This window comes from Neodiprion pinetum, chromosome 1, assembly GCF_021155775.2.
Source record: "Neodiprion pinetum isolate iyNeoPine1 chromosome 1, iyNeoPine1.2, whole genome shotgun sequence".
NCBI classification, from domain to species: Eukaryota; Metazoa; Arthropoda; class Insecta; order Hymenoptera; family Diprionidae; genus Neodiprion; species Neodiprion pinetum.
Genome location: NC_060232.1, coordinates 27311541 through 27335717, shown reverse-complemented (window position 1 = coordinate 27335717; position 24177 = coordinate 27311541). Strand labels below are relative to the sequence as shown.

The following is a 24177-nucleotide window of genomic DNA, read 5'->3' as shown; positions in this document are numbered from 1 at the left end:
GTATAAATCGGTTTGTAACCAACGGTGACACCTGCTCGGACAAGTGGCAGTAAACTATTATTAGAAACAACCTTTCTATCGGTTGAAACCTTTGCCCAAGCGGCTCGTTCCGCCTACAGAAAACGCGTATAAGCATGCGGTAGATGTAAACGTAGAAGCGAAGGGAAAGGTGAGAGGGATCTGGTTGATTCGCCCACGTCGAGTAACAAAGCGAAGATACTGTGACAAATTCCCATATCACTCTCTCTCTTTTTCTCTCTCTCTCTCTCGTATCCGACGTCGATTGGCGATCAAGAGTCTCGCTGTTGTCTTTTACGTCATGTTGGAATTGAAAATGAACATTTTACTCGCGATGATTGTACGATTTTCGTAATCCGTTCAGTCATCCGAAGCTCCGTCGTACCGTGGTTCTTGCACAGTCACGAAATGTCAGTCAATGGAGAAACAGGCTTTCCGAACAAAAAATCATCCCAGCAAATGAGAACGGAGCTGCGCGGCGCGTTATAAATTTCTCCGGAAATTCTTACGTCTTCATTTTTCTCTCGATCCCGAGAATGGCGGAAAAAGCGAATAACAACGATAAACGTCCGGTATGCAGAACCGATTGATGCGCGATTCGCCAATATCGTCATGTAACAGGTACCGAAGGGAAGGGTGCATAAGGCGGCTCCCGCTCAAGCTGCAGCGTTGGCATTCGCCGATATGACAGACGCTGCTTTACATCCTAGAGCACGTCTCGGATTTGCATAAAACCACGCCGACTGTTTCAGACTCTCTGCGGATCGAAAGGTCGGACCGTGCAGTCGTCGCGTCGCCCGCAGGAAGTTGATACTAAGATTCACTCTGCACCGTGCAGTTATTCATCGCTCAGTTATATCGTGGCACTCTGTCCTTCCATTGTCCCCGTATCGATGATCGCGTAACGAAAGGATGAAAAAATGTCAACCTCCCGGTCGTCTTGTTCCTCGACTCGACTTTCCCGTCATCGCATGTGCGCCATCGTGGTCGGCCAACTCTTACACGCATTTTTTGCTTCGTCTTTACTATCAGCAGGGCCTCATAACTACTGCAGCGCACATTTCTACCGAGTAGATATTTGTCTGCACGATTTTGTCCGAAGACTGCGCATGCATTGTGGCTCGGATATGCGGAGAAATCTTAAACAGCGTGTGGAGAACAGCGCGCATCGCGCGGTTGGTTAAAATCATCACAGGTCGGTTGACTTTTCCAGGGGTATTTTAATATGAACTTTTGACTCCTCACGTTCGTTCGCGTTAACAGTTGCAACATCATTTTGATTGCGCACTTTCATATTCTCCGCAAGAGGAGAACTGGATATGCACACTCAAAACTTCATCTCGTAAACCGAGCTAGGTATAACTATCATGCAATATATGTGATTAGAGCGTGTAATGAGTTAACCGATAAACGCTGCTGAGTCCAAAGCTAGCGTCGCTAATCGTATGGAATTTATACGCGTTTAAGAAAAATATCCATCTCTCGGCTTCGGCTTTGCGCTTCTATCTCGGAAAATGACTGGCTACTTGCTGAACGTGTTATTTTATCGTTCCGATCGTATGTGGCGCAGGTGTGTCAAGGATTTTTCTGCTCATCGTTGCAGCTCTGTTACCCCGTTAACGCTTCTAAAGTGGGATCAAATCGGGGAAATAAGAACACGTCTTGTCTCGAAATTTCTGAGTTATCTGCAAACGGGTTCAAAAAACGCAAGGAAATTTTCTTAGCGAAGAGTTTTTTTTATGGCAGGATTCGAATTGTAATCCAGTGAAGTACTTGTTATACACTTGGTAATGGTTGAGTTGGATAATTTTTCGTAAGAATGGGGAGGAAAAAGTGTCCTCGCGACACGAGTAAACTTCTCCCTGAATAATTCAATGCCCGAGGGATTGAGCCGGTCCGAACACTTAAATCTCTGAAAAGTTTTCGTGCAAGTTAGGCAAAGTACGCGAGAAAGTACGAGAGAGGAAAAGCGCGGAAATGGCAACAATGTTCCTAGTTTCGATTTCAGACTAGCTCGTTAGCGCATGTGGTTTACAATCCAAGGATTATGGTGGCCTTTTATCGTTGCCGCGTTGAGCAGGCTTTTTGCCTTGATGGAAGCAGCAGTCCAACGAAAGTATGAGATCTGGGCTAGATTGAAACGTTACACGGTCTCCTCCCACCGGAGTCTGCGTGTATGTGTCGTCGTTCCGGAATCGACGCTAGCGTAACTCACCGTGCGTATATTTATCTATTTAGTTGTGAGCGTAAATCTAACCCGGCATGGTTTTACTTGCGGGAACTTTCAATCCGGAAAGTCACGTTCGTTGCCACTATTAATGACTCGCACCATGGAGTCTTTGGTTTTTCTTTCGTAGTGACTCGAGTGTTTTCACTGTCGCAGAATATTGAACTTGCAGGATTCGATCTTAGATAATTCTTCCTAAAATTGTTTGTTCTACTTGTATGGGAAGTTACTGGGAACACTGTACTTTGCACACAAAGGAGACCTTCGAGCTTCAGAGAAGCTCGGATGTACGATGCTGCTGGTTCATATGAGCTGCCGTTTTGTAGAACGCAGCTACTACATGCACTGGACAATCTTAATACAATGGACATTAATTATTGTTTTTTAAGAAATGAGTCTTACATCGCAGATAGTTTGATTACTACGGTTTAAGGTAAACAGCAGTGTTGGCTGGAGAATAAAATCTGGTAGAGGTTCGAAATGATCAAGCTCAAAACGCGGCTAACTTCTCAGGCTGTTTAGTGAGCTTCGTTTGCGAACTCCAGCTTGTTTGGTTTCAATAAAATTTCGTCAAATAACGCATCGGAGTCACTTTTTTGCCACTCTAAATTCAATGCTCGAAAAAACATATACGCGTATAATACACGTATCTACGCCCTACAGATTTGTGACAGCGAAATTGGCATTCTGTACGAAAAAATCTGCATCAAGAAGCTAACTGTTATACCTACTTATGAAGATAAAAAAGATATGATGTTTGAAAATTCGACTTTCCTCTTCAACGTCGCAATGTTTAGCAAAAGCTCATCTGTTTCATCGTCAGCCGTGTCGTTCAAGAGTGACTCAACAAGGAAAGTTTCCGGGATATAACTCCCTGAAAAGTTGCTGAATCCACGGTACAAATTATTGACATTATCAATCGGTGGCTGTCGGCCTTAATCATGACAGTAAAGTGTCTCTTTAGATACGGTCAACCCGATCTGTACAACGACGATCACGATCGGCGCGTCACCGCAGGATTAGAAAACGGTTTTAGCACGAGTTTGGATCGACGCGCCAGATCCACGAATGGTATATAGACTGTTTTGCAACGTCGGAATTCCGGCTCTGCACATTATAAGGCACCAGAACAATCTGACGGACAGTTGCTCTCGGCGGGCGCGAGTTCTTCGTGATTTCACGTCAGCCGTACCCCGCTGCAACCGGCACCGCATTACGTGATTACATACACACTGTTCTCTTAGGTGGGTCGGTACTGTTGTGGCATCCATAAAACTATGTCGAAGGCCGGTTGTTGTCAGTTATACGGCGACGGGACTACGAAAGGAAAAGTGATTTACAGTCACGACCGAGTCTGAAGCCGTCCGCAGCGGACCTGCAGACGTACTCCTGCATTAGCCGGGCACCATTTTTCCCATCTGTATCCAGGTACCGAGTCAATTTCTGAGGGTGGGAAGGCTTTCGAGCGAAATTCCATTGGGTTCAACTTTTGCCGCAGTTCTTTATATTTGGCCGCGTACCACGAGATGCTGCAACGTCGGTGCCGCTCGAATTTGCTAACGAATCAAATTCAGGTCAATCATTGTTCCGAATCTCTTTTGTATACGTATTGAATGGTTTGAATTACCAATGGTACCGATTTTCGGAAGTTTCTGGGGAAAATCGTTTCAATGCATCTGACAAATTTGTCAAAAATAATTTGAAAACATCTGCAATAACGATCCATTTGACCGTTTGGAGTTTTGATTCGTCAAATCAACAATACTCGAAGGACTGTACACGGTCAATCTGAATCGTGACCATTCGAAATCTAGATCAGCACCCGGAAATGATGAATTTATGAATGACCGCGGGAACAGAAGATAACGTTGAAAAGTGCGTGGGATGATCAGTACACGCAAAAATGGAGTGAATCTTGTTTTTATTAAATTTATGACACCGTGTCAAGGATAATTTACCAAGAGACGAGCTGGACGGTTGGAAGTATAAGAGCGTCGTGGCAATTACGCCAACGCCTAACAATTGATTCGAACAACCAGCGGACGTTCGGCGAGATGGTTATGAAATGTTCCCAAGAGCCTGACACCCAAAGGTTGTACTTGAGGGCGATAAATCAGGTCAGTTCAGACGATAAACAGCCGCGCATAGGGAAGAACAAAAGGAAGACTGACGTGATCTGGCGATGTATAACGCGGTTCAGGGTATAATCGAGGAGAGTTGCACCACTGGAAGTCGTAACTCATACAAAACTCGAGTGACGTTCCAACCATGAAAATGTGCTCAACCTGCGCTCCGTTTTCTCCTCAATTCAGGCCCTCGGTCCACCTTTTCACCCGTCTTTACTACTTCGTCGATTTCATTCAGCAGGCGTATCACTCCTTTGACGTCATAACTTAGCACCAAGATATTGCCCGGCTCTACAACCCGACACGCGATACCGCGCGCGGTTTGGTTCGATTTGGTTGTTCGGTTGAGAAAATCTCTCGAAGAGTTACACGCGCGATAGACTTGGTCAGAGGCAAAGGCACAAAGCACCTGTTTTAGTTTCCTTATTTTTACGCTGTCTAACGGCCTGCGTGGGCGAGCCACTCCCTTGGTGCCACGATGCCTACTTGCGCATATGTGCGTACACATACGCATGCATGCATGCGTGCATGCATACCGTGCACCGTACCGATTCTCGTGGGAAAGAACCGCGTCCGTCTCTCCCTATGTTTGTACGTTCGTTAGCTCGTTCGCTACCCTGCAGTATTTCCTCCCATTCGTTTCTCTGGTTAACTGCCTCTGATCCGCCTCTTTCACCTCTGGCGCCACGGTTATTCCGACGACCTTGAACGGCGGCAAGGTGTCGCTGCCGAATACCATTTACTGGGAATCCGATCCCTCGAAGAAATGACGAAGCTGAGGGTCTGGGCAGGCTCAATTATGGATATCGTTTTAATATTTCCCCAGGGATAGCTGAGCACCTCTTGGTCGGGAATCAATTAGATGCATTCCATATCTCTACTTACAGAAATCCAGGATTGACGAGGTTCGACTTTGCGGACCTCATTCTGCCCAGTTCGCAGCCTTTGAAAAAACTAATTGCAGTTCGAGTATCCATAGAGTATTTATACACACGTATTGTAATTCGTTTTATTTTAACTTCTCTTCTCTTGAATATTGGTGCTTGGAAATATCCAGACTCCACAGTTCCGAGCGTCTAGTTAAGTCGGAACAAAGTGCATAAGAATTCAAGACACGTCGACGAGCGATGCGTGCAGAGGGACACGCCACACCGCTTTATTATAATCGCAATTCCTTCTACTTTTGCGGGCGCAGGGTATATTTACGTTCCACCGATATGAGATTTTTTGCATCAATTTTTTTTTATTGCAAGGGTGCAAAGACCCTCGGCCGTACAATGCTCGATATAAAAAAAACACTCCCAAGTGAATCCAATTCTTGGATTCCGACCCGAACTTATTACTTGTCTAGTCGTAATACTGTCGACCAAATACCAGGGGTCGATCCCTGCGCTTCGTTCCCGGACACGAATCGACCACCTGATTGTTGGACGGGCTTTGTTAACGCGACCGGCCCCGAGGGGTGAAAAGGAAAGAATTAAAGGGTGGATCAGACTGATATATGCACTATGTAGCAGGTCTTTTATATCACAGCGAACAGAATGAACGTGGCGAGTTCGATCGAGAGGGTTAAAGTCACGAATCCCCCATTCCAAAAAAACAAAAATAAATAAATAAATAAAAATAAAAGTCCCTCAACTTATGTTGTACTTGTAAGAAGTTTGCGCTGACGCATGACGAAATCAATATTTCGTGACTCGTGTTTTCCGCGGAATAACGTACGATCCTGACGGGACATAAGTGCAACTATTAATGGTAAGCACGCTTAAGCCTCAAGCTTTGGAAATTCTACCGTCGCAGGATTATCGGAGTTAAAACCTGTTCGTAGTTGAGGGAGAGACTGCGAAGGGTGGCCGACGTTCTGAGTTTTAACAATTTCGGCTTTGGGGGGTTGACGGTCTCTGTTACGAGAACGTGTTTTTCATGATGGTGACGCAGTTCGCTCCGCGCCACGCGGTTGCCATGATGTGAGTCGCACCCCAATTCACCGTTTGATATGCGTCCAAAGAGCGACTATCGATTTCGGACGCAAGTCGGGCGGCGGTTGGCGAGATGAACCGAACCTCTGGGAACCTCGTTCGCGGAGAAAAATTGCCCGTAGTCGACGTTAGCCAATAGAAACGATTGGCCTTTGAACGAATTCTCGCGGATAATTTGCAACCACGATTGCGGTGTCCTTCTCTTCTCTCCTCTTTCTCACCGTGTGAAATACCTCAACGTTGGCACATAGCAAATTTTTGCTGACTGTCACGCGAGCGTTTTCCGGCACGCGGCGAACATTTGCTGAGCTGACAGTCACGCTGGTATTCGGAGGGCTCGAGTTCTTTCGGGAATGCAAATGGCTGCCTCGCCGCGCAACGTGACGACAAGAGCTAACCAATTATTGCACTTGCGGCGGTGCACCATTTGTCAGATCTAATGGATTTGCGATATTGCCGAGGCTGCGGAGTAACCAGCGCGGTGTAACAAGTTCCCAGAGATCTTGTTAGCACGTCCTTAGAAAGTATAAAACGTAACGGTGGCATGCGCTGGCAGGCTTATACCCCAGAAACAATTCGCACGCCATAAATCGTGATCTGTAATAATTAATTAAGACGTCCTGGTGGCGCGCATACGCCGCAACAGCCGCGTTCTACCGGCGCCTGTCGACTGCAAGCACAAGTCCATGCTGGCAGCTCGGTGTTCCCAGAAGCTGCGTTTCAACTCACTACGTATGTTAAGGAGCTAGGAAGAAGGCGAGCCCTGGTAGGAACTCTTGTGGCCTGGTAATTGCGCGCTTGTAGTCTTGTTTTATTTAACGATTTTGCTGCCCGGATTATACCCAGCCACACACCGTCTTCTTGCAGCGCGGTTTGTCAGGTCTAGAGTCGCACGGCTGCTCTCCTACGTATCCGACATGCGTATGCAACATGTATACAACATAATCGTAAGAGACATGGAAAAAACAAATTTCACCCATTCGTCACGCGATGCCAAAACGCCAAAGTCTCATTGTCCTCGAGTTATTAATAATTAATCCAACAACGGTTGCGGGAATCAAAATTCTACGCACTCGTCAGTATTCGGTAGCTCGAAAGGTAGATATAAATGTCCGAAGACATCTGAGCTAATTGTCCAACTGATTCTCGAAAGAAACTTGATTTTCATTGAACAGAACCATTCGGAATTCGACCCGCAGCTGATATGGCTTAGGTGTATAAATACGTCGTGTTTCATACATCCTGCACACCGCAGAGTTTTCGCTACGTATTGATTCGCTCAAAGTCTCAAACGTGTTCAGACTTCCTAGCCGAGTCTCCGGACTCTCCTCGTGTGGCTCTGTAATGTCATCAGAAGTTGGCAGGGAAGCCTGGGAGTCTCGACACGTGCTCCGGAAGGGATGAGGCCAAGTTCCTGCAGACGGACGAAACGTGCGGTGGAAACCGACCGAGCAAAAATCTCGCCCCAGGTTCCGCATTAATAATGAAACCTTCTCTTCATCTTCTGTTCCAGGTGATATCGAGGACTGTTTAGTCGCGCCCGTGTCGCAGGGCCAATTCACGCCCCTTCCCGAAGCCCTTTGCTGGGCCATCCTCGAGTTGACGTCCCAGCGGCAGGCGGCCACCCTGGACACCCTTAGGACAGCCCTGAGAAACGCGTTCCCGGCGATGCAACGACCTGGACGCGATCTCGTCTACGACGCGCTGGCCAAGCTGATGCAGGAGAGGAAAATTTACCACACTTCTCAGGGCTACTTTGTCGTCACCCCCGAGACCAGGCGGCTCAGGCGGGACTCCGGGAGTTCCAGGAGGAACTCCAGGGAAGTTCACGGTTCCAGAGGACAAGGCGGGATGCTAATGAGCAACGACGAAGCTATGGCTCTGGTTCACGGCGAGATGCTGACCTTGAGAGACGGTGACGTCACCCACCAGGCCGTGCAGACGAATTTGGCAGACGTAATCTGTGGAGGTATGCGGACTTTCTAAAATTACGTAATTTCGCCTCTTCTCCCAGGTTCTCCTTTTGCGTGCAGTTATAAAGCTTTATTCAGATATAAATATATATGTACCTACTTCAGTTTGATTATGTCGGATTTTCCGTTTCGCATAGGTGAATGAAAATTTCTAGTTCAACATAGCACTAGTTGATCATGGTAGACGTAGCCCAAGTTGGGCTGCCGTTGTAGCAAAGCGCTGAAACATTGGCTATTTTAAACGGCATAACCGGTTTGTGGCATTTTTACTTGCCATATGAAACGGCGCGTCGTTACATCGTTACAAAAAAAAATTCCTCACGGCCGGTGAGGAGAATTTGCGAACATGGCATTACTTATCATTCAATAAGCAGATAGGAAAAGACTGTCCTTTGAGGAGCTGACGATGATTTGAAGGTTCGATGCGGTAAGATCAACATACGAAAATTAGTGTAAATGGTCGGGTACAAAAGTCACGTACGGTAGAAGAGAAACGCAGCGAAATTACGAAATATCCCACGAGTGGGACTGCAGTCAGATGTTTGGCCACAATCAGCCGAATAAACAAGAGTTCACGACCTTAAACAGTTTATATCTATATCTGAACACGAAGGAGTATAACGTGGTATCCTTGGCGGGTATTTGAACCCCGCAGTTCTGCGCCTGAAGTTGCAGAGTCGAGCATTTGTAATGGTATCCTGGTTACGTAGGCGGCTATAAAATGGCTGAAAACTGTTGGACACTACATGTGATTTCGAGCAAACGAAAATCTGGATCGGTAGATGCGGAAAGAGAACAAGTTGTTTCTAAATTTGAAATGTATCTTGAACAATAAAGCCATATCTGAATTTTGCCACGAGTATGTACGTCCATGACAACTTCCTGTTGACGTACGTTCACCTGTTAAATTCTTATCTCCGTGCCCATTTATTGTTGTATGTACTCTCTTCCGAGCCCTGTGATGCGCATTAAACACAAGAAAGCGAAAATACCCAACTTGCGGACGAAAAAGTATCTCCATCCCGAGTAACTCTGAAACCTTGCCCCGACTTGTGCACTCATGCATACTCTACAGTCACCACTTTACTCGAGAAAGCGCCCGTAGCGTCACACGCTTCGAGCGCCTATCTTCATACCGCAATGCGGACAGCTTCTTATGCATGGATAGGATAGGACGAACGCTTGTTCACGGGCACGTACGCAGACCATGGAACTTGTTCGTAATACGCGGTTGTTAACACATAAGAGAGAGACTGAGATTATACCTCGGTCCATTCAAGGTCTGGATTGGTCGTGCTTTTAATAGCAATGTCCAATGTCGAGATTTGCCCATTGTGACGAGAAGTTGTTTTTTTCATCTCAGTGCAAAGCGGGAGTTACACAAGATTCGTGGATAGGTTCTTTGAATTGTTGCGGTTTTTTACCAACTTGAACGATCTCGTTCGCGTTATTGTACACTTTGGACTAACTGCTTTAGTTGAAAGGCAGCGCAGAATAGCGATAAGTCCGTATGGAGTAAAAACTAATCAACAGAGGACCCTGCAGAATCCTTATGTGAATCGGCTCTCGGTTGAATTGGCTGAAATTTTAGTATGTCGTTTAGTATAAATTTTAGTCCCCTTGAAGTTTTGTAATTCGTAAAAATCGCGTAATCCAGAGATAACAAAAAATCCGCGCACCCCCTTTCCGAGGTCTGTATTTCACAACATACTTGAAAATTTCAGCCAATTCGATCAAGAGCCAATTCCCATAAGGATTCTGCGGGGTTCTTTGGAGAAACTTTACAAACTAGATGAAATTGGAACGCATATCACGTATAGCAGCTTTGCAGTGTTGTTAGAATTTTGTTTTAACGGAGAAAATATTTAGGAAGTCTCAAACTTTGTCGAAATATTTTGTCAAGTCCGTCATCAATATACTTAGTCTGCCAGAGAAATGCCCAATTCAAAAAACATTGTTTTTCCAAAACTCAGAACTTCAAGGATGATTGCCCTAGTCACAACATTTTTGCAACATGATCAGTGTCGTAAATTTTTACGAGTTCAATGAAAAACTGTAAAAACACAATAAATAAAACAATCCTCTGTGAACGTGACCTCGATTAAAACAAAAAAAAAAAACACAAGCACCGTTTGATTAAGATCCGTTTCCCCGTTTTTAGATATAATTTCGTAAGAGCATGATGTGAACTCTGTATTTACACTGCATCGTCTCAGGTTATTGATCTGTCCTGAAATCCTGAAACGCTGCTCGTATATTTCTTGAATCACCAAAAATAAAACTTCGTTACGTTCTCCATCGTTTTTGTTTCCACAAAGAAACGACGTGACATCTGGGTCATGCCTTGGAAGCAACGAATTTACTGGCTAGCCATGAAAGTCTGCGGTAGGTATAAACCCTAACTGACTGTGAGGCGGCAAATTGAACAGAGTGACGTTAACCAATACGATACTCCGTACAAAAGGTCCTAGATTTCCATGATTTTCCTGCATCTACGTTTGAATCGGCAGTGCCGAGCTCACGTTCGCTGACACGATTGTTCCGTGCTCTCTTGATCTCACGTGTGTCTCGCTCGATGCCTGTGCCCGAGTCTCTGATACCCGTGTGCTTGGAAAGCGTTTAGCACAACGATGTACATTAGCTATTGGTCACGACATCTTCTACCGTTAGTTACCGCCGCTGGGTTGGTGCGGCACCCAGAGGCTGATATCCGCGAATGATATCCACCTTCTCGAATAACTGTGAGGTATTAATCATAATAGAAGCCAAGTGTGTACTTGGTGAAAATTCTCATGAAGTCAAGCAGTTACGTAGACGGACTTAAACTTACGTAAATTCATTTGGAAATACGTGGCAATTAGAATTCACGAAGACTCGATGTCAGGTGTATGTATATTTTGTTTCAGAATGGTCAGCCCCTCAGCAATCGTAGATAATGCATTCGTACTTACTAATGTGAAAACGTAACCTCTGATAGCTGCACTGTGAATGGGTCAATCGAAAATGCGGTATCCGTAGTGTCGAGTGATCTTGACCGCTCCTCTTTTTTTTCAGGAAATCCTAACGACAAGGTCCTCTTCGCCAGGTGTCGATCTGTTCCTGGACGCTTGGAGCGAAGGCATTCTCTACGTCTCTGGGGGTCCGCCAGACGCCTTCACAGGAGTGGCAGTTCTCGATCCTTGCCGCGAAGACCGGACAGAAGCGACACCTCCTCGAGTGCTGAGTACGCCAGCACAGACAGCACCCCTCACAGTCCAACGAGTGAGTCCCATTGGGAAGGGTTTGATTTGGTGACGGGTGGTGAAACTCTGCAATTTTTTAACGTATACCAAACTGACTTTTCAAGTTTTCTACATTATATTGCCCTGTGTATAATTGCCTTTGAACCTGTATGACACCTTGGTTGGTCGCGGAGCTTCTAGTCACCTTAGCTGATAGCAAACCCTTCCCAGTATCCTTCGGCGCTTAACTTTCCTACACGATCGGCTCTCTTTTTAAGGCTTCTCAAACATATTTTCAGAGAAAATTGGACTACTGTCGAGACTCTTTCGACGCAGCTCACGCAGGAAGGGCAGTCCGCTTATGGGGACTTTCAGTGCCCAGTATCCACCGACAGAGTGGTTCAACCCTCGTGTTGTTCATCTGCACAGCGTCGCTACCCAAACCAGGGCAGCTAGTCCTTCGGTAAATATCAGAGCAGGCCAGTTCACTGGTCATGCATTTATACGGGTGTTGTTTTCTTATACAACGATTAAATTTTTATTCATAGATGATGGAAGGCTTGGACCAGTCTCAGGCCAGTTTTCAAGTCTGGGATGACTCCAGCTCCGCCCGATCAGCGACGCTTCCAAGGCGCCACCGGCGCCAAGCTAGCGGTGACTCGTCCAGCCTGCTCGCAAACTCGACGCCCAGAAGTTCGAGGCGTCATCGATCACCTTGTTCGACTTTGCCCAGATCGAAGTGTTCCAGCCTGAGTCGATGCACGTCGAGAGCGTCGGTCCTGCCACCGAGTGGAGCGCAGGACATTTATCAGAACCGAGGCCAAACACAGACGGGAAAACATTCGGCGAACTCGTCGCCAAGCAGAAGTGGAGGAAGTTCCGGTTCCGTCAGAGCCTCAAATGGAAGTCCTGGGAAAACTGGTACTCTTGGTAGATCTAGCACTCGTCACAGCTCCCGACGACCCAGCCACGACTCAACTGGAAGTGGCACGAAGTCCTCAAATAGTTCTCCACAGCATAAGGTAAGGAATACGCGCGATCGCTGATGACGAATGCGTTGATGCGATGATCACGCGTTCAGCGATTGATTATGCCATACGTGATGGTTTCAGGTACTCCAGAAGACTTCGTCGAGTCACTCGACGCACTCTAGTGGAAAGTCAACATCGAGCGGCAAGCTTTCATCTTCGCCAATGAAAAGTTCCACACTCCCGGCAAAGTCGTCACCTCTCAAGATCATCCAGCAGGGAGCTCTCACGCCGTTGCAGGAGGCGCAGAATTCGATTACACTTCAGCTATCGACGAATCTGAGCCCAACAAGTCCACCCCAGGAAAGGGTACAGAGCAGTGTGACGTTGGCTTCGAATGCCAGTACAACGACCACGATATCAGGGGCGCCTGGTACCAAGATCTACGTGCATCAAAACAACTCGCCGATGAGGTCTGTCATCACCTTCGAGAACGGACTGAACAAGAGTAACGCCGGCAAAGAGTCAACGTCAGCGAAGGATAAGCAGGAGAAGGAAATGGTCGGCGAGAAGTTCTACAAGCCGACAATCGTCAAAATGGGGGAGGAGAAATTATACAAAACCAAAATCGACGAGGACTTGCAGTTCAAGTCGATGAAGGTGGACGAGCAGCGTTACAAGCCGATCAAACTGGAGAGACCAACCTCCCTCTATGGCTGCAAGGAGGTCAGGTTAGCATCTGAATCCGACAAGGAAAACAAGCCGAAGGTCGACGAGGATCCCCCGAACAAACTAAAGCTAACGAATCATCTTAACAACAGCCAGGCCCATTTAATCGACGGTTCATCTCATATTGAAAAAATCTCACTGGTTCACCCAAACGAAAACCCGCCCTCCACAATACCGACTTCTAAGAACACGAACGACGCGATGAACAACTCTAGGAAATTGAGTCTCTCTCTGTCAAAGGACGCACTCAGCTACAGAAATTTACTGCGACCGGGCTCCAAGAGCAATCTGGCCTCGAACCCTCCGTCACCCACAAAGTCCTTCGACGGTTTTGGAGGTTCGTTCAACAACGTTTACATCGAAAATTTGGAGTCTTCCAAACAGCGCGTACCTCAGGGTTCTGAACCCAATTTAAAGAAATCACCGAGTCGCGGTGACCTCTATCCGTATCCGAGCTTGAGCGACCTCCAGGTACAGTTCACCAGTTTAGCTGCCCAGAAAATTCTCAAGGGCTGCTCAATCAACAGCGTCGACACCTTGGTCGAGGTGAACATGGCGGCTGCGGAAAAGCCAAATAACTGCGATTTGCCAGTTCACACGGATTTTGGTTTAGTGTAAAGACGTCGGCCAGTTTTTATAGACGAGAGATTAGTTTCTTCTTCCTTTTGTTTTTGTTTTGATACTATATATTTGCAACAACCAGTCCAGGAATGTTTCATTGCTTTCCTGTCACATGAAATTGGAATGGTGTTTGAGTAAAAATTATGTAAATACTATTCTTTTTCATCTATACGAGCTTTGTATTAACGGTTATTTGAAAATTTACGAAACAATCAAAGTTGACGTGGAATTTTTCCGTATTATATTGATTAGTATATATGTTGTATGATATATATTATATATACTCAAAACTGTTGTTCAAGTGTTTCAAGGCTAGAGCTGTCCTACAGATTTGCTTTTATTGATCCAGTAAACTCGGAATCCTTGCAATGGAAATAAAAGAGCAATATTCCCGCTAGATTTATCCGCATAGCTAGCCATTCCAACGCTCGTTTAATCTAATCTCAGTTGCCTGTGACATACATCTAGTGTTCGACCAGATCGGAAAACCCCATTTTCTCAAATGTACTATATATATAAAAACAGAATACAAGAAACGAAAATTAGCTTTAGCGTCATAAGCGCAGCACAATTATTCACACGCTCGTGGAGGGCGGCAAAACCACACCATATCCATCGTCATCCGTATGATTAAGTTTAGTTTACTATATCGTTAAGCTATTCATTTAAGTTTCATACTCCTAAGTTAATTGTACTATTGTTTCCATCTGTCCCGCTGTTCAATTTTTTATACAATGCAACAGAACTCAAATCGCAACTACAGTAACCGGACCGACAATCAGATATACGCATGTTTTATCAGCCGACACTGAAACAAGAGTTCCTTGCCATGCTGCCCACGCAGTTTTGCACCGCTTTCCCGGTGAAAGTGGTCTGTCAAAGCATCACAATGAAGCAGAACATGAAAATAGTCGTTTACCCTTTCGTCAAACGCGGAACATCGAACGAATGAAAACGAAACCTCGGACAGATTTGAAATTCCCCGAACGAATGCGAAGTTACCGTATCTCAACTTTTGGAAAAAGGTAACGTTGATCCAACTTCATTCTTCTTCTTTTCTTTTTTCTTTTTGCCATTCGATTTCTATCTCTTGCGAAATGATTATCTTGCACCGCAATACGATTATTACATTGAAAGAAAATGGTTATACAGAGCAACAAAATGCAACTTTTTAATTGCGAAAAATGATTGGTGCCTGGGGGGCTACCCTCGTCGGTGTTTTGATCTGCAACGGTCCAATCAAGGGCCTATCGCCGATGATAACGCGTTACGTAGGTATAGAGATGCATACCGATTTATAGTGCAATCGAAAATCTTATATATCCAAGTGCCAAAACTGTAGTAAATATTGAATTAATCATCTGTGAGCCTGATCACACATCAAAGCGATCTTCAATCGCATGCTTGCGGGCAACGTCTTCGGAGTGTGATCAGCCTTACATCGCGTTCATGCCAAAGTCCATTACGGATGTAGGAAACCATTCGGGATACTGAAAACTGATCATCCCCGAGGCGATGCGACTCAGCGTGAACACGGCGACCGTAATTGTAATGCGAAGGTTAAACATTTTTGAATAAAAAATCGAATTATTATTCTTTATGAAAGAATTGCTACGGTAAGGTAGGAATTATTTTGAGACGCGTTTGCATATAATTAAGTGCGTAGGTACTATTTTGTACATTCTTACTTATAACATATATATTAATTACATGTTAATCGTAGCGTTACCTTTTTGTAGAGGTGCCACTTTTTTTCACAATTTTTTCCCTCTATCTCTTTCTGTTTTCATCAAAACTAACTTTTAGAATACGATTGTATAATCTGATTATTAATATAATAATGGAAGTACGCAATAAAATACATGAATACACATTGTATACACTCACCTCTAGTCGTTGATTCATGCTTCCTCTCGTTCCGGTAAATCCCACCGAATTCGCCAGCGATTCATCATCACTACATTCACTGCACTGAATTCATATAAGCTTTTCACTATGGTGAGCAAGAACAATAAAAACGTACGTGCGTAAGAACCAAAGTCGCGAAACCGAGTCGCATTTATGTACTGTTGGTGGTGATAAATTATGAGAGGATACACTTATGGAGAAAACGTTATATTATGGGAGGCTTCTTGCCTCCAAAGTACATTGAATCGCGAATCCGTAGATGGCTGCAGCTTTGTCGGACGCTAATGCATCCGGAAGCATGTTTCTATTCTACACTGTTTCTTGCGTCTGTTTTCGCGTTCTGCAAACATGTGAAAGTTAGTGTGCTTGTTGTTGCTTAGGCGTATTCTCACAGGCACGCATTGAATTGCCCACTCTTCGTTTTGGCGTATTGGCGAGAAAGCGGTTGACGAGATTCACACAGTGTTCGACTTTTACGACCATTTTAGAAAATCAAATTCTGTACCAAAATTGGAAGCTTGATTGTCTCTCACTCCATAAACCAGTCGCTTTATAATCGGTTTTCCATGAATCACGATAACGCTGCTACTACGATCAATTGCCGACCGTCTCGAACACGAATACTTTGTACGAAGTGAATTTTGACATCCGACGCGTTCCGAAGGTGAATTAAGACTGAACGGTGGCTTGTAAATCTTGTAAATAGTTCCCGCCCCCACTGCTACGCCCGAGTGTGAATTTGGGCAAAAAATGTCAACAAGTCTTAGCTGCCGCATCGATTGCCGGTTTCGGATTAGGGACAGATATTGAATGTACTTTGCGGTGGCATATTTCACTCAGAGAAATGATTAATTTGCATACTATGACTAACTTGATAATGTTTTTTGTGTAACGACGATCGAAATAGAAGTTGACTTGATCGTGTAATTGTTTGTGATACGAATTTTATCGTTTATTTAAGTACATTTATTATATATACGTTTATTTGAGCACAGACAACTACACTGATAAGTAATTTTCCAAAATTTTAGGTGGAGTATAAAACTATTTCCGCGATTAAAGCAGAATTCAAGTATTTTGGAATTCTTTAACACTCTTGAATAGTTATTTTAACTAGTCTGTATTCATTGCCTTTAGAACCGAGAGATGTGATAACGGCCGATTTGATCACTTGGTAATATCACCAAACGTGAAATATCGGCAATTGCTGTTCCCTCTTAGATTTTACTACATCAAATATTCGAATTTAAAACTCATCAAGATGGAATTGAATAATGGCACGTCGGAAAATTTTTCAATAATGAGTATAATCGATTCAGTTGTTCTGGAAAGAACCAAAAGAAATTACCTACTCCCAAGCGGTGATAGCCTGTCCCAAGTGGATTTACAGATGATTTACAGCCCTTTGGATCAGAGCGCCCTACGAAAAAGTACTCGCCACTTTAATCATGAAATCACATTAACAGTAATCAATTTTTCGCTCGATTCAGGGTATCATGAAAAAAATATTCAGCTGCGACGTAAAATAATTCTCAGCCAGACTATAACTAAGCTGTAGTGCCATTGTGAATGAACCGGTCATCCCCGTGCATTTGATACACTCATTGCTGGTCTAAAAACTGAGGATTTGACATCGAATTGCGGAATCCCTTGGTAGAATTGGCACTGAAGCTACGATGTGAAATAAATTCCATACTTACCGCGGTATCTTCAGCTGTTCGCAAAGATGAAAAATTACGGTTACTGCCAAACTGTCTATGCCGGTGTGTGCGATGACCGTTACAGTCCAAAAGAATACTTCGAACACGTAATTAATCTGGCACTGAAATGAACCTTGATAAAAAAAAAAAACTCACCTGGTACTTGGAGGCTGTAATTGACGGGAAAAGGATACGAGGCGATTGATCACGTGACGATATTCGCCTGGTTGTTGGTGTGATCCTAAACTATATCCAATAAATCATCACAATCGTCAGTAAATTTGAAAAGAATCCTGGGTACTCGGGCATGATGCTTAGATGAATTTAGATTCCCATTCTTCTAGTCCGATTAGATCTGCCGGACAATTTTCATTTCTCAAAAATGGCTACGCAAGTTGAATTGTAATTTTCTTTTCTTTTAAGTATTTCGCCCTTGATTTTTAACAGTAACAATAAGTGGACCAGCAGGGATACCGTTGTGCTTAAATTTGAGCAGATAAACGAGTTCGCGTGGTCGAAAATAATGACAAATAATAGGTGAGTAATGGATACTATATGTATCTGAACTTCTGGACTCGAACGAATCGCGCATAATTTAACTGTAAAAATACAGCCGGTTCCCCGCATGATTAAAAATTCAGTGGCACTGAATGATAGCTTAATTATTCTTTAACTAAATTGTGTATTATTCTTTTAAACATCAAATTAAATAGCACTTTATGGCAGCGCTACAACAGCAGTGCAAGTTTATCGCATCGCTATTGTACGGCTCTATAAATTTTTATAATTTGCTCGAAAAACAATTGTTGGGAAAATTGATGAAAGGTAATATTTGTAACTTATAGATACTTAACGTATTCAAATCACAGGCGCTTCAGCGTTCTTTCCCTCTGTTTTCGCCCCAAATCATATTTTAAATTCTTGTAATTACATCACTACTGATCTTATCTACTCTTACCTTTTACTTTATTCTTGTCCCAATTTTCGTCTATTCACCGCCACTTTATTCACCATGTGTGCTTTGTGGTTTTTATCGTTTGAAGCATACTTCGGTTTTCGACAGTCACTGTGTGACGAATAATAAACTTGGATTCTCCTTCTGCAAAAGGAAGAATATGAAATCTTCAGCTATTGGTAAGGATGATCCTCTCACTGCGAAGCTTCGGTTTTGACTAACCCACCCAACTCAGAATAAATTACAAATTCAATCGATGCAGTCAGCGCGAATCAATTTCAATCGATAGCACGCGGCGTTTCCCATGCAGACGCATTGTATGAATATCGAGTAAAAAGTTCGTGCATTTTAAATTCTGCAGTGTGTCCTGTCCATCCAACTTGAAGGTATCACGACAAACTCGAACGATAGAAGTGCACAGTTGATACAACTAATTCCAGGTGTACGCTGAAAACTTTGAAACTTGATCGAGCATTGAATGATAAAAAATGTACTATGTATGTGGTGGAGTTGCAATGTCCAGAAAATAACCTTCTCTTAGCTGGGTAAATGGTTATAATTTCATAGTACGGTCTGGTTTTTGCGTTATGTAATTTTCCGACTAGAGGTAGGTCTGAAGGAAGAATGAGTTATTGAAACCTCAGATACTTTGTGACTGAAATTTAAATTGAGAATAATGCTCGTGGATCAGAATATTTCACATCAAAAAAGAATGGGCCACGCTAATCTATAAATTTTAAAGACAGGATTCAAAAAACAAGAGATTTTATTGAAATGATCAATTATATAAATCGTTTCATAAATTAGATCACATATAAACATCAAAAGACTCTAAAATACTTTTATTATTTATTGACATGAACCAGGACATGTCAAAATGTGTATTTCACCAATTTTTGATGAATTTTGATACATATTAAATGCAATGTATGATCACGTGGCAAATTTAAAAATTATCTATTACCATCTTGATATTTTTTTTGGTTCAATACCATTAAACTTATAAACGTACGTCTTTTCGATTTACGACAGATCCTTCATTTTTACAAAGCATACTAGAAATAGTGAATCACTCCAGTTTATTTCGCGATAATTTTGACTAACATTTTAGAAATGCCTTACGTTGACGAATAATTAAATCGGAGATATCATATACCTAGACATGATCACACTACCATGTAGACCGAAAGAGTGAACTGACGCCAGGATCGAAACTTCTCCAATTTCTTTACGTAATTTATGTATTTGACTATTGTCACGTATCGACTAGTGACCGCGCTGTTAATTTTTTCTGTAGCGGGTAATGTGAACAATTTATTTGGCCAAAAAACGCAGAAAATATATATATACATAAAAATATACGTAATGGTGTTTACGATCTTATGCCATTAGACAAGTGATATGCTTACACACTTAATCAAAAATCTCAATATCGTTTTCACAGATTTCGAAGTGAATGTTCAAATACACTGTACATTGGCAATGGATTTCTTCAGTAAAATAATCTGGTTACTGTAATTATTATGTGACCTATCGGCAAACTGTGAGGCGTGAGTCGATCCTACTGGTGGGCTAACTTGACACTTTGACTGCGAGGACGATTTGCTTATGAATTAAAAGTTGCGTATTTCCGAAGACTCGGGTGTAAACTGTTGGTCATCGGATAACATTCTAACAGTTTTTTACAATTTCCACTGTATTATGTAATCACAGGGACGGTGTATGATTTTCTCGAAACGACGAGCGAAGCAAATCGCATTACGTAGTTGCAGTTGGAACACATTTGTGGATACCTATTATGCCACACTTTTTATTTTCATATTGTGGGTTTTGATTGCAATATGCGTGAGATTCAATTTTAGTCGAATGAATGCAAATTGAAATAACGAGTTCACGTTTAATATCTGTATTGGTTACAATAACATCTGCTAAATCTTTTTTGGATTTCACAATAACGAAATTGGGAAATACTTTTTTTAGTGCGTTCGTGTTCTCGTACCTGTGGCTAAAATGTAAAATATACTTCCTTGACTCAATTTGTACGTAAATCGACAAACTGAATGGGAATTCAAGCACATAGAGAAAGGAATCGCCAACCGCACAGCGCATTAGATTCAAATAATTACAATGCAAACAAGTCTCAAGAGATGCTCGAGTTTATTTTGCACTTCATATTCTATTTAATTTATTCTGTAGCTTGGTCAATCGGTGTTCCCGTTAGTTTTGTTTTGTCTTGCACTCGTTGAATGGCTGTAATGAAATTTTTTTAAGCTTCCGCCATACTGTAAGCTCGTAGAGTAGAGAGATATGATGCAGCTACCTTGACTATCTGTAAGCATAGACAAATAACGACTATAAAATTGTTGAGCGTTCAGGAAACAAAATAGAATATCTGATTGAGAGTCAGCCGGAGTATGCAGAGATATAAATGATAAATTGATAATGCAATGAGATTACTTACGACTGTGAAATTTTCTAACGTGAGAGGAAAAATGTTGGCTGCGCTAATCTCTATCGGCTTCTGTGCTCTGATCATTACTATTGACAACGAAAGATTTATCGATCTTTCGAAATTGTACCATTTGGAACTGTAGATCGCCAATCCGAGAGCATAGCCCTTGAATGCGAAAAGATGCATTGATTGAACGCAAATACAGCCGTTACGCGCAGCAAGCGTTAAATTAATGTTAACTTTTTGTAGGTAGTCTGCAGATTTGCATTCTTTTTTAAAAATAAAAGAAGTTCAGCAAGTCAAGTTGATAGGTATTATTTCTGCTACAGTGCGGTATTGTGGAAAACAGATAAAAATCGTAAATCGTATTTGACGTGGCACTGTTTGCAATATGTCTTATATCCTGATTGTGAATACTCATTCATTCGCGGTTTGGATTTTGTAGCCACAGTCTTGAGCTAAATGTTTGCCCATGTGACACAGGATTTTCTTGTGATTTGCAGAAATAGAAATAATGTTACAGTTATTCTTGCTTACTTGATTTATCAACGAATTACCGGCAAAACAGTAGATAAAGGCAGTCTCCAACGATCCGATAGCGAAAAGTCCAAACTTTAACAAAATTGTTTTGCTCGCTCCATTTTCTTGTAGTTCCTAAACATTTTGGTATTAAAAGGATCAATTAGTGGGGTCTAGGATTTAAGATCTACAAACTCACCATGCGTCACGATTTCTTTTATAAAAATTGAAAATGATTTCACGGTTACCTTGATAGCATAAACAACAAAAGTTTTTATCCGATTTATTATAATTATGTAACTGCATTTACTACAAAATACTTGTGGCGTCACCATGTAGTACCGTCAGACTGGAAAAATATTTCTGCATACTTACCATGAGAAATGAACACTCGAGGAAGCAAAGAGCAAGCACACACGCCATTACATGCTGCAGAGCAATGAGCCTGTAAAATTCTTGCAGCGTGGCAGCTACGCTAGAAGTAAAAGTATATTACTTGTGCGATAAGGGAATGAGGTTTTTTTTAAAAATAATCAGGAAACGAGGCAATGAAATTTACTTCAACAGCACCTGATGGCGTTTCACCATTTCTCTAATCTCTATTCTGTAATGTTCGGGATGTGACGGTCTATAAGCGATTCCTTCGACGAAATATCTGGAAAAGTACGAAAGTATTAGCGGAATCGAATTCTTTTTAATTGCCACATGTTATTTGTATTCATGCATGCATAGCTTACGTTAGAATCTTGAGTTGACTGCTCACGTGTAGAATCGCAGCAACGAAGAAGCCGTCTACTGCAGTTGTTGCCAGAAATGTTGTCACCATACTGATTATTTGAGCGACCACCAAGAACTTGAATTATTCAAGGTCCGATGAATGATGGAGAGCTATTTTTTACTGCTTTAAGCATTACGTGTCATATCTACGTTTATAGGTACAAGCGTTTGATAAGAATTTAACATTTCATATTTACCTGAACAATATAACCCGATCTGTTGTAATCTACAGGATACCAGCTGTATGGCATTGGCAAGAGATTATCCTGATCAGTATTATTATCGCGATTGCTTAGAGAGAGAAAAGAATCAGTCGCAAAATTAATGGTTGCAATAGTAGCTACGATCAAAAAGGTGTAGACGAAAACAGTCGAAGCTTGATAATGATTGGTGATTACACGTTTAGAATCCGGCACACTTTTATAAATAAAAGTATCTTTGCTCAAGTTGACCCAATCTTCGTCCATGGAATGCATAAGCTTTTTGCACAGTTTCTGACGCAACGAAAATGTAAGCCACTTACAGGAAATGAGTATCATTGGACTTGACATACTTAAGTTGTTGATGAGTTTATTTATGTCGTGTCTTAGTAAGACGATGCCACCTACTGAACCGGAAGCTAGAAATATCAAACTTGCCAAGTGAAAAAACCAAATGAAACGATACAAGTTTTGATATTTTTGTCCTGGCCAAACTCCCAAATAAATCATAACGTAACGCAGGCCACAAATCGCTGTGGTGAATTGATTGCTAAAATTATGGTTCTCCTGTGTAATCATGACTTTGGACTGTTCCAACATTGCGTTTTGCACTCTTCACTATTGAAAATTTCGTCGGCCAAAGAAGATACCGATCTATTAGCTTCGGAGATTCGTTCACGATTGAACCACGCAGTCAGGTTCGCGATTAGAAATTCTGTCAATACAGACAAAGCACTCTGCGATCAGGTAATGGCAAGGGACGTTCCCTGCAGAGATGCATGCGCTGTGGGCAAAGTTCATGAATCTTAAATATTGGAAGATATGTCTGGCGTACACAGAATTCAAAGTATGAAGGCGAAGTTGGACAACAGAATCATAAACTTGATTCAAATAATTGCCGATGGGTATTGCAAAGTTGGAAACTATACGCAAAGCTTTGAATAAAAAGTGGACTGTGGCGGAGGGAATGATTTCATGGAGGGGAGACTCCGTCTTGATGTAGAACGCTTTGCGTATGCCTGGGTAAAGCTGTGTACGTTCGATTTTGTCACGATGTGTAGTTTTTACGTTCAACTAACTTTGTAACAACAGATAGAGCTGATTTATTTCTATCTATGCTTAACTTTTCTAGCCGATATTTTGCTCGCAAAAAAGTAGGCAGGGAAATGCGAATTCAATTGTTATAAGAAAATCGAAACGTAGCAAATGCTTATCACCTTTTTTCCTCAAAATTATTCGTAATATGCAACTGTTAAAACGTGTTCAGCTTTTTTATTTTTTTACCAGGGTTAGATAAAATAAAGAAAGATTAACTGTATCGTTAATCTTAATACTCACCATCAGCTTCTAAGTTTTCAGTTCCGTTTGGGTTGCTGTATCTGGGCAAGATTCTCCATTTCATATAAACTTTTTCACTTTCAAGAACTTCCTAAACTGATAAAAGGTGTTCACTTGCTATACAGATTCGTTTGTTGACTAACGTACAAGGTTCGGTTTGGTCCTGCTATTAATTATGGTAGCATCTTGGGTCGAAATTTCACCATTAATAGGGAAAATTTTTATTGATCGATAGACTAATTGTTGCTGTTTCTTGCCTATCAATCACGATATCGTACGCCTTGCTAACTTGGTTGAAAGATAATGTGAAATGGCGATGTGACGGTATGGTGGTAAAACGAATTAACTTTAGAAAACCTTTAGAACTTGATGAAATCAAAAGTAACGCATATTGCCATTTTGTGAGTGTTATTAAAATCTGTTTCCTATCAAGCACAACAGCAATACTGTTATATTCAACAAAACT

The 24177-nt window shown here is 42.4% G+C and overlaps 2 protein-coding genes across 8 annotated transcripts in view; one reads left to right on the top strand and one right to left on the bottom strand.

Moving 5' to 3' along the window:
* The window catches only part of knockout (Stork-head domain-containing protein knockout), a 65192-nt gene extending 50785 nt beyond the window's left edge, over positions 1 to 14407 (top strand). For 2 of the 3 annotated variants that reach the window (XM_046616007.2, XM_046615998.2), the window contains exons 4-8: positions 7864 to 8319; positions 11378 to 11584; positions 11823 to 12007; positions 12093 to 12566; positions 12657 to 14407. In XM_046616007.2, coding sequence (XP_046471963.1) covers positions 7864 to 8319; positions 11378 to 11584; positions 11823 to 12007; positions 12093 to 12566; positions 12657 to 13859 — 2525 coding nt within the window. In that variant the 3' untranslated portion in view covers positions 13860 to 14407. The remainder of the gene's footprint in view (positions 1 to 7863; positions 8320 to 11377; positions 11585 to 11822; positions 12008 to 12092; positions 12567 to 12656) is intronic. The other variant, XM_046616014.2, reaches the window with a different exon arrangement.
* Positions 14408 to 20563: 6156 nt separating this feature from the next.
* LOC124222244 (odorant receptor 82a-like) lies at positions 20564 to 23851 on the bottom strand. Of its 5 annotated transcripts, XM_046633036.2 has the most exons (8): positions 23712 to 23851; positions 22371 to 22792; positions 22134 to 22249; positions 21956 to 22051; positions 21772 to 21871; positions 21415 to 21531; positions 20887 to 21042; positions 20564 to 20754 (listed from the first exon to the last, which is right to left on the bottom strand). In XM_046633036.2, exons 1-8 carry the CDS (start codon positions 23773 to 23775, stop codon positions 20692 to 20694), a joined length of 1134 nt encoding a protein of 377 aa, XP_046488992.1. In that variant the 5' UTR covers positions 23776 to 23851; the 3' UTR covers positions 20564 to 20691. The 5 variants fall into 5 exon arrangements, with proteins under 5 accessions (XP_046488992.1, XP_046488982.1, XP_046489006.1 ...); XM_046633026.1 differs by lacking the exon at positions 23712 to 23851 and having other exon boundaries at positions 22371 to 23072; XM_046633050.2 differs by lacking the exons at positions 20887 to 21042; positions 23712 to 23851 and having other exon boundaries at positions 22371 to 23072.
* Positions 23852 to 24177: the final 326 nt, after the last annotated feature.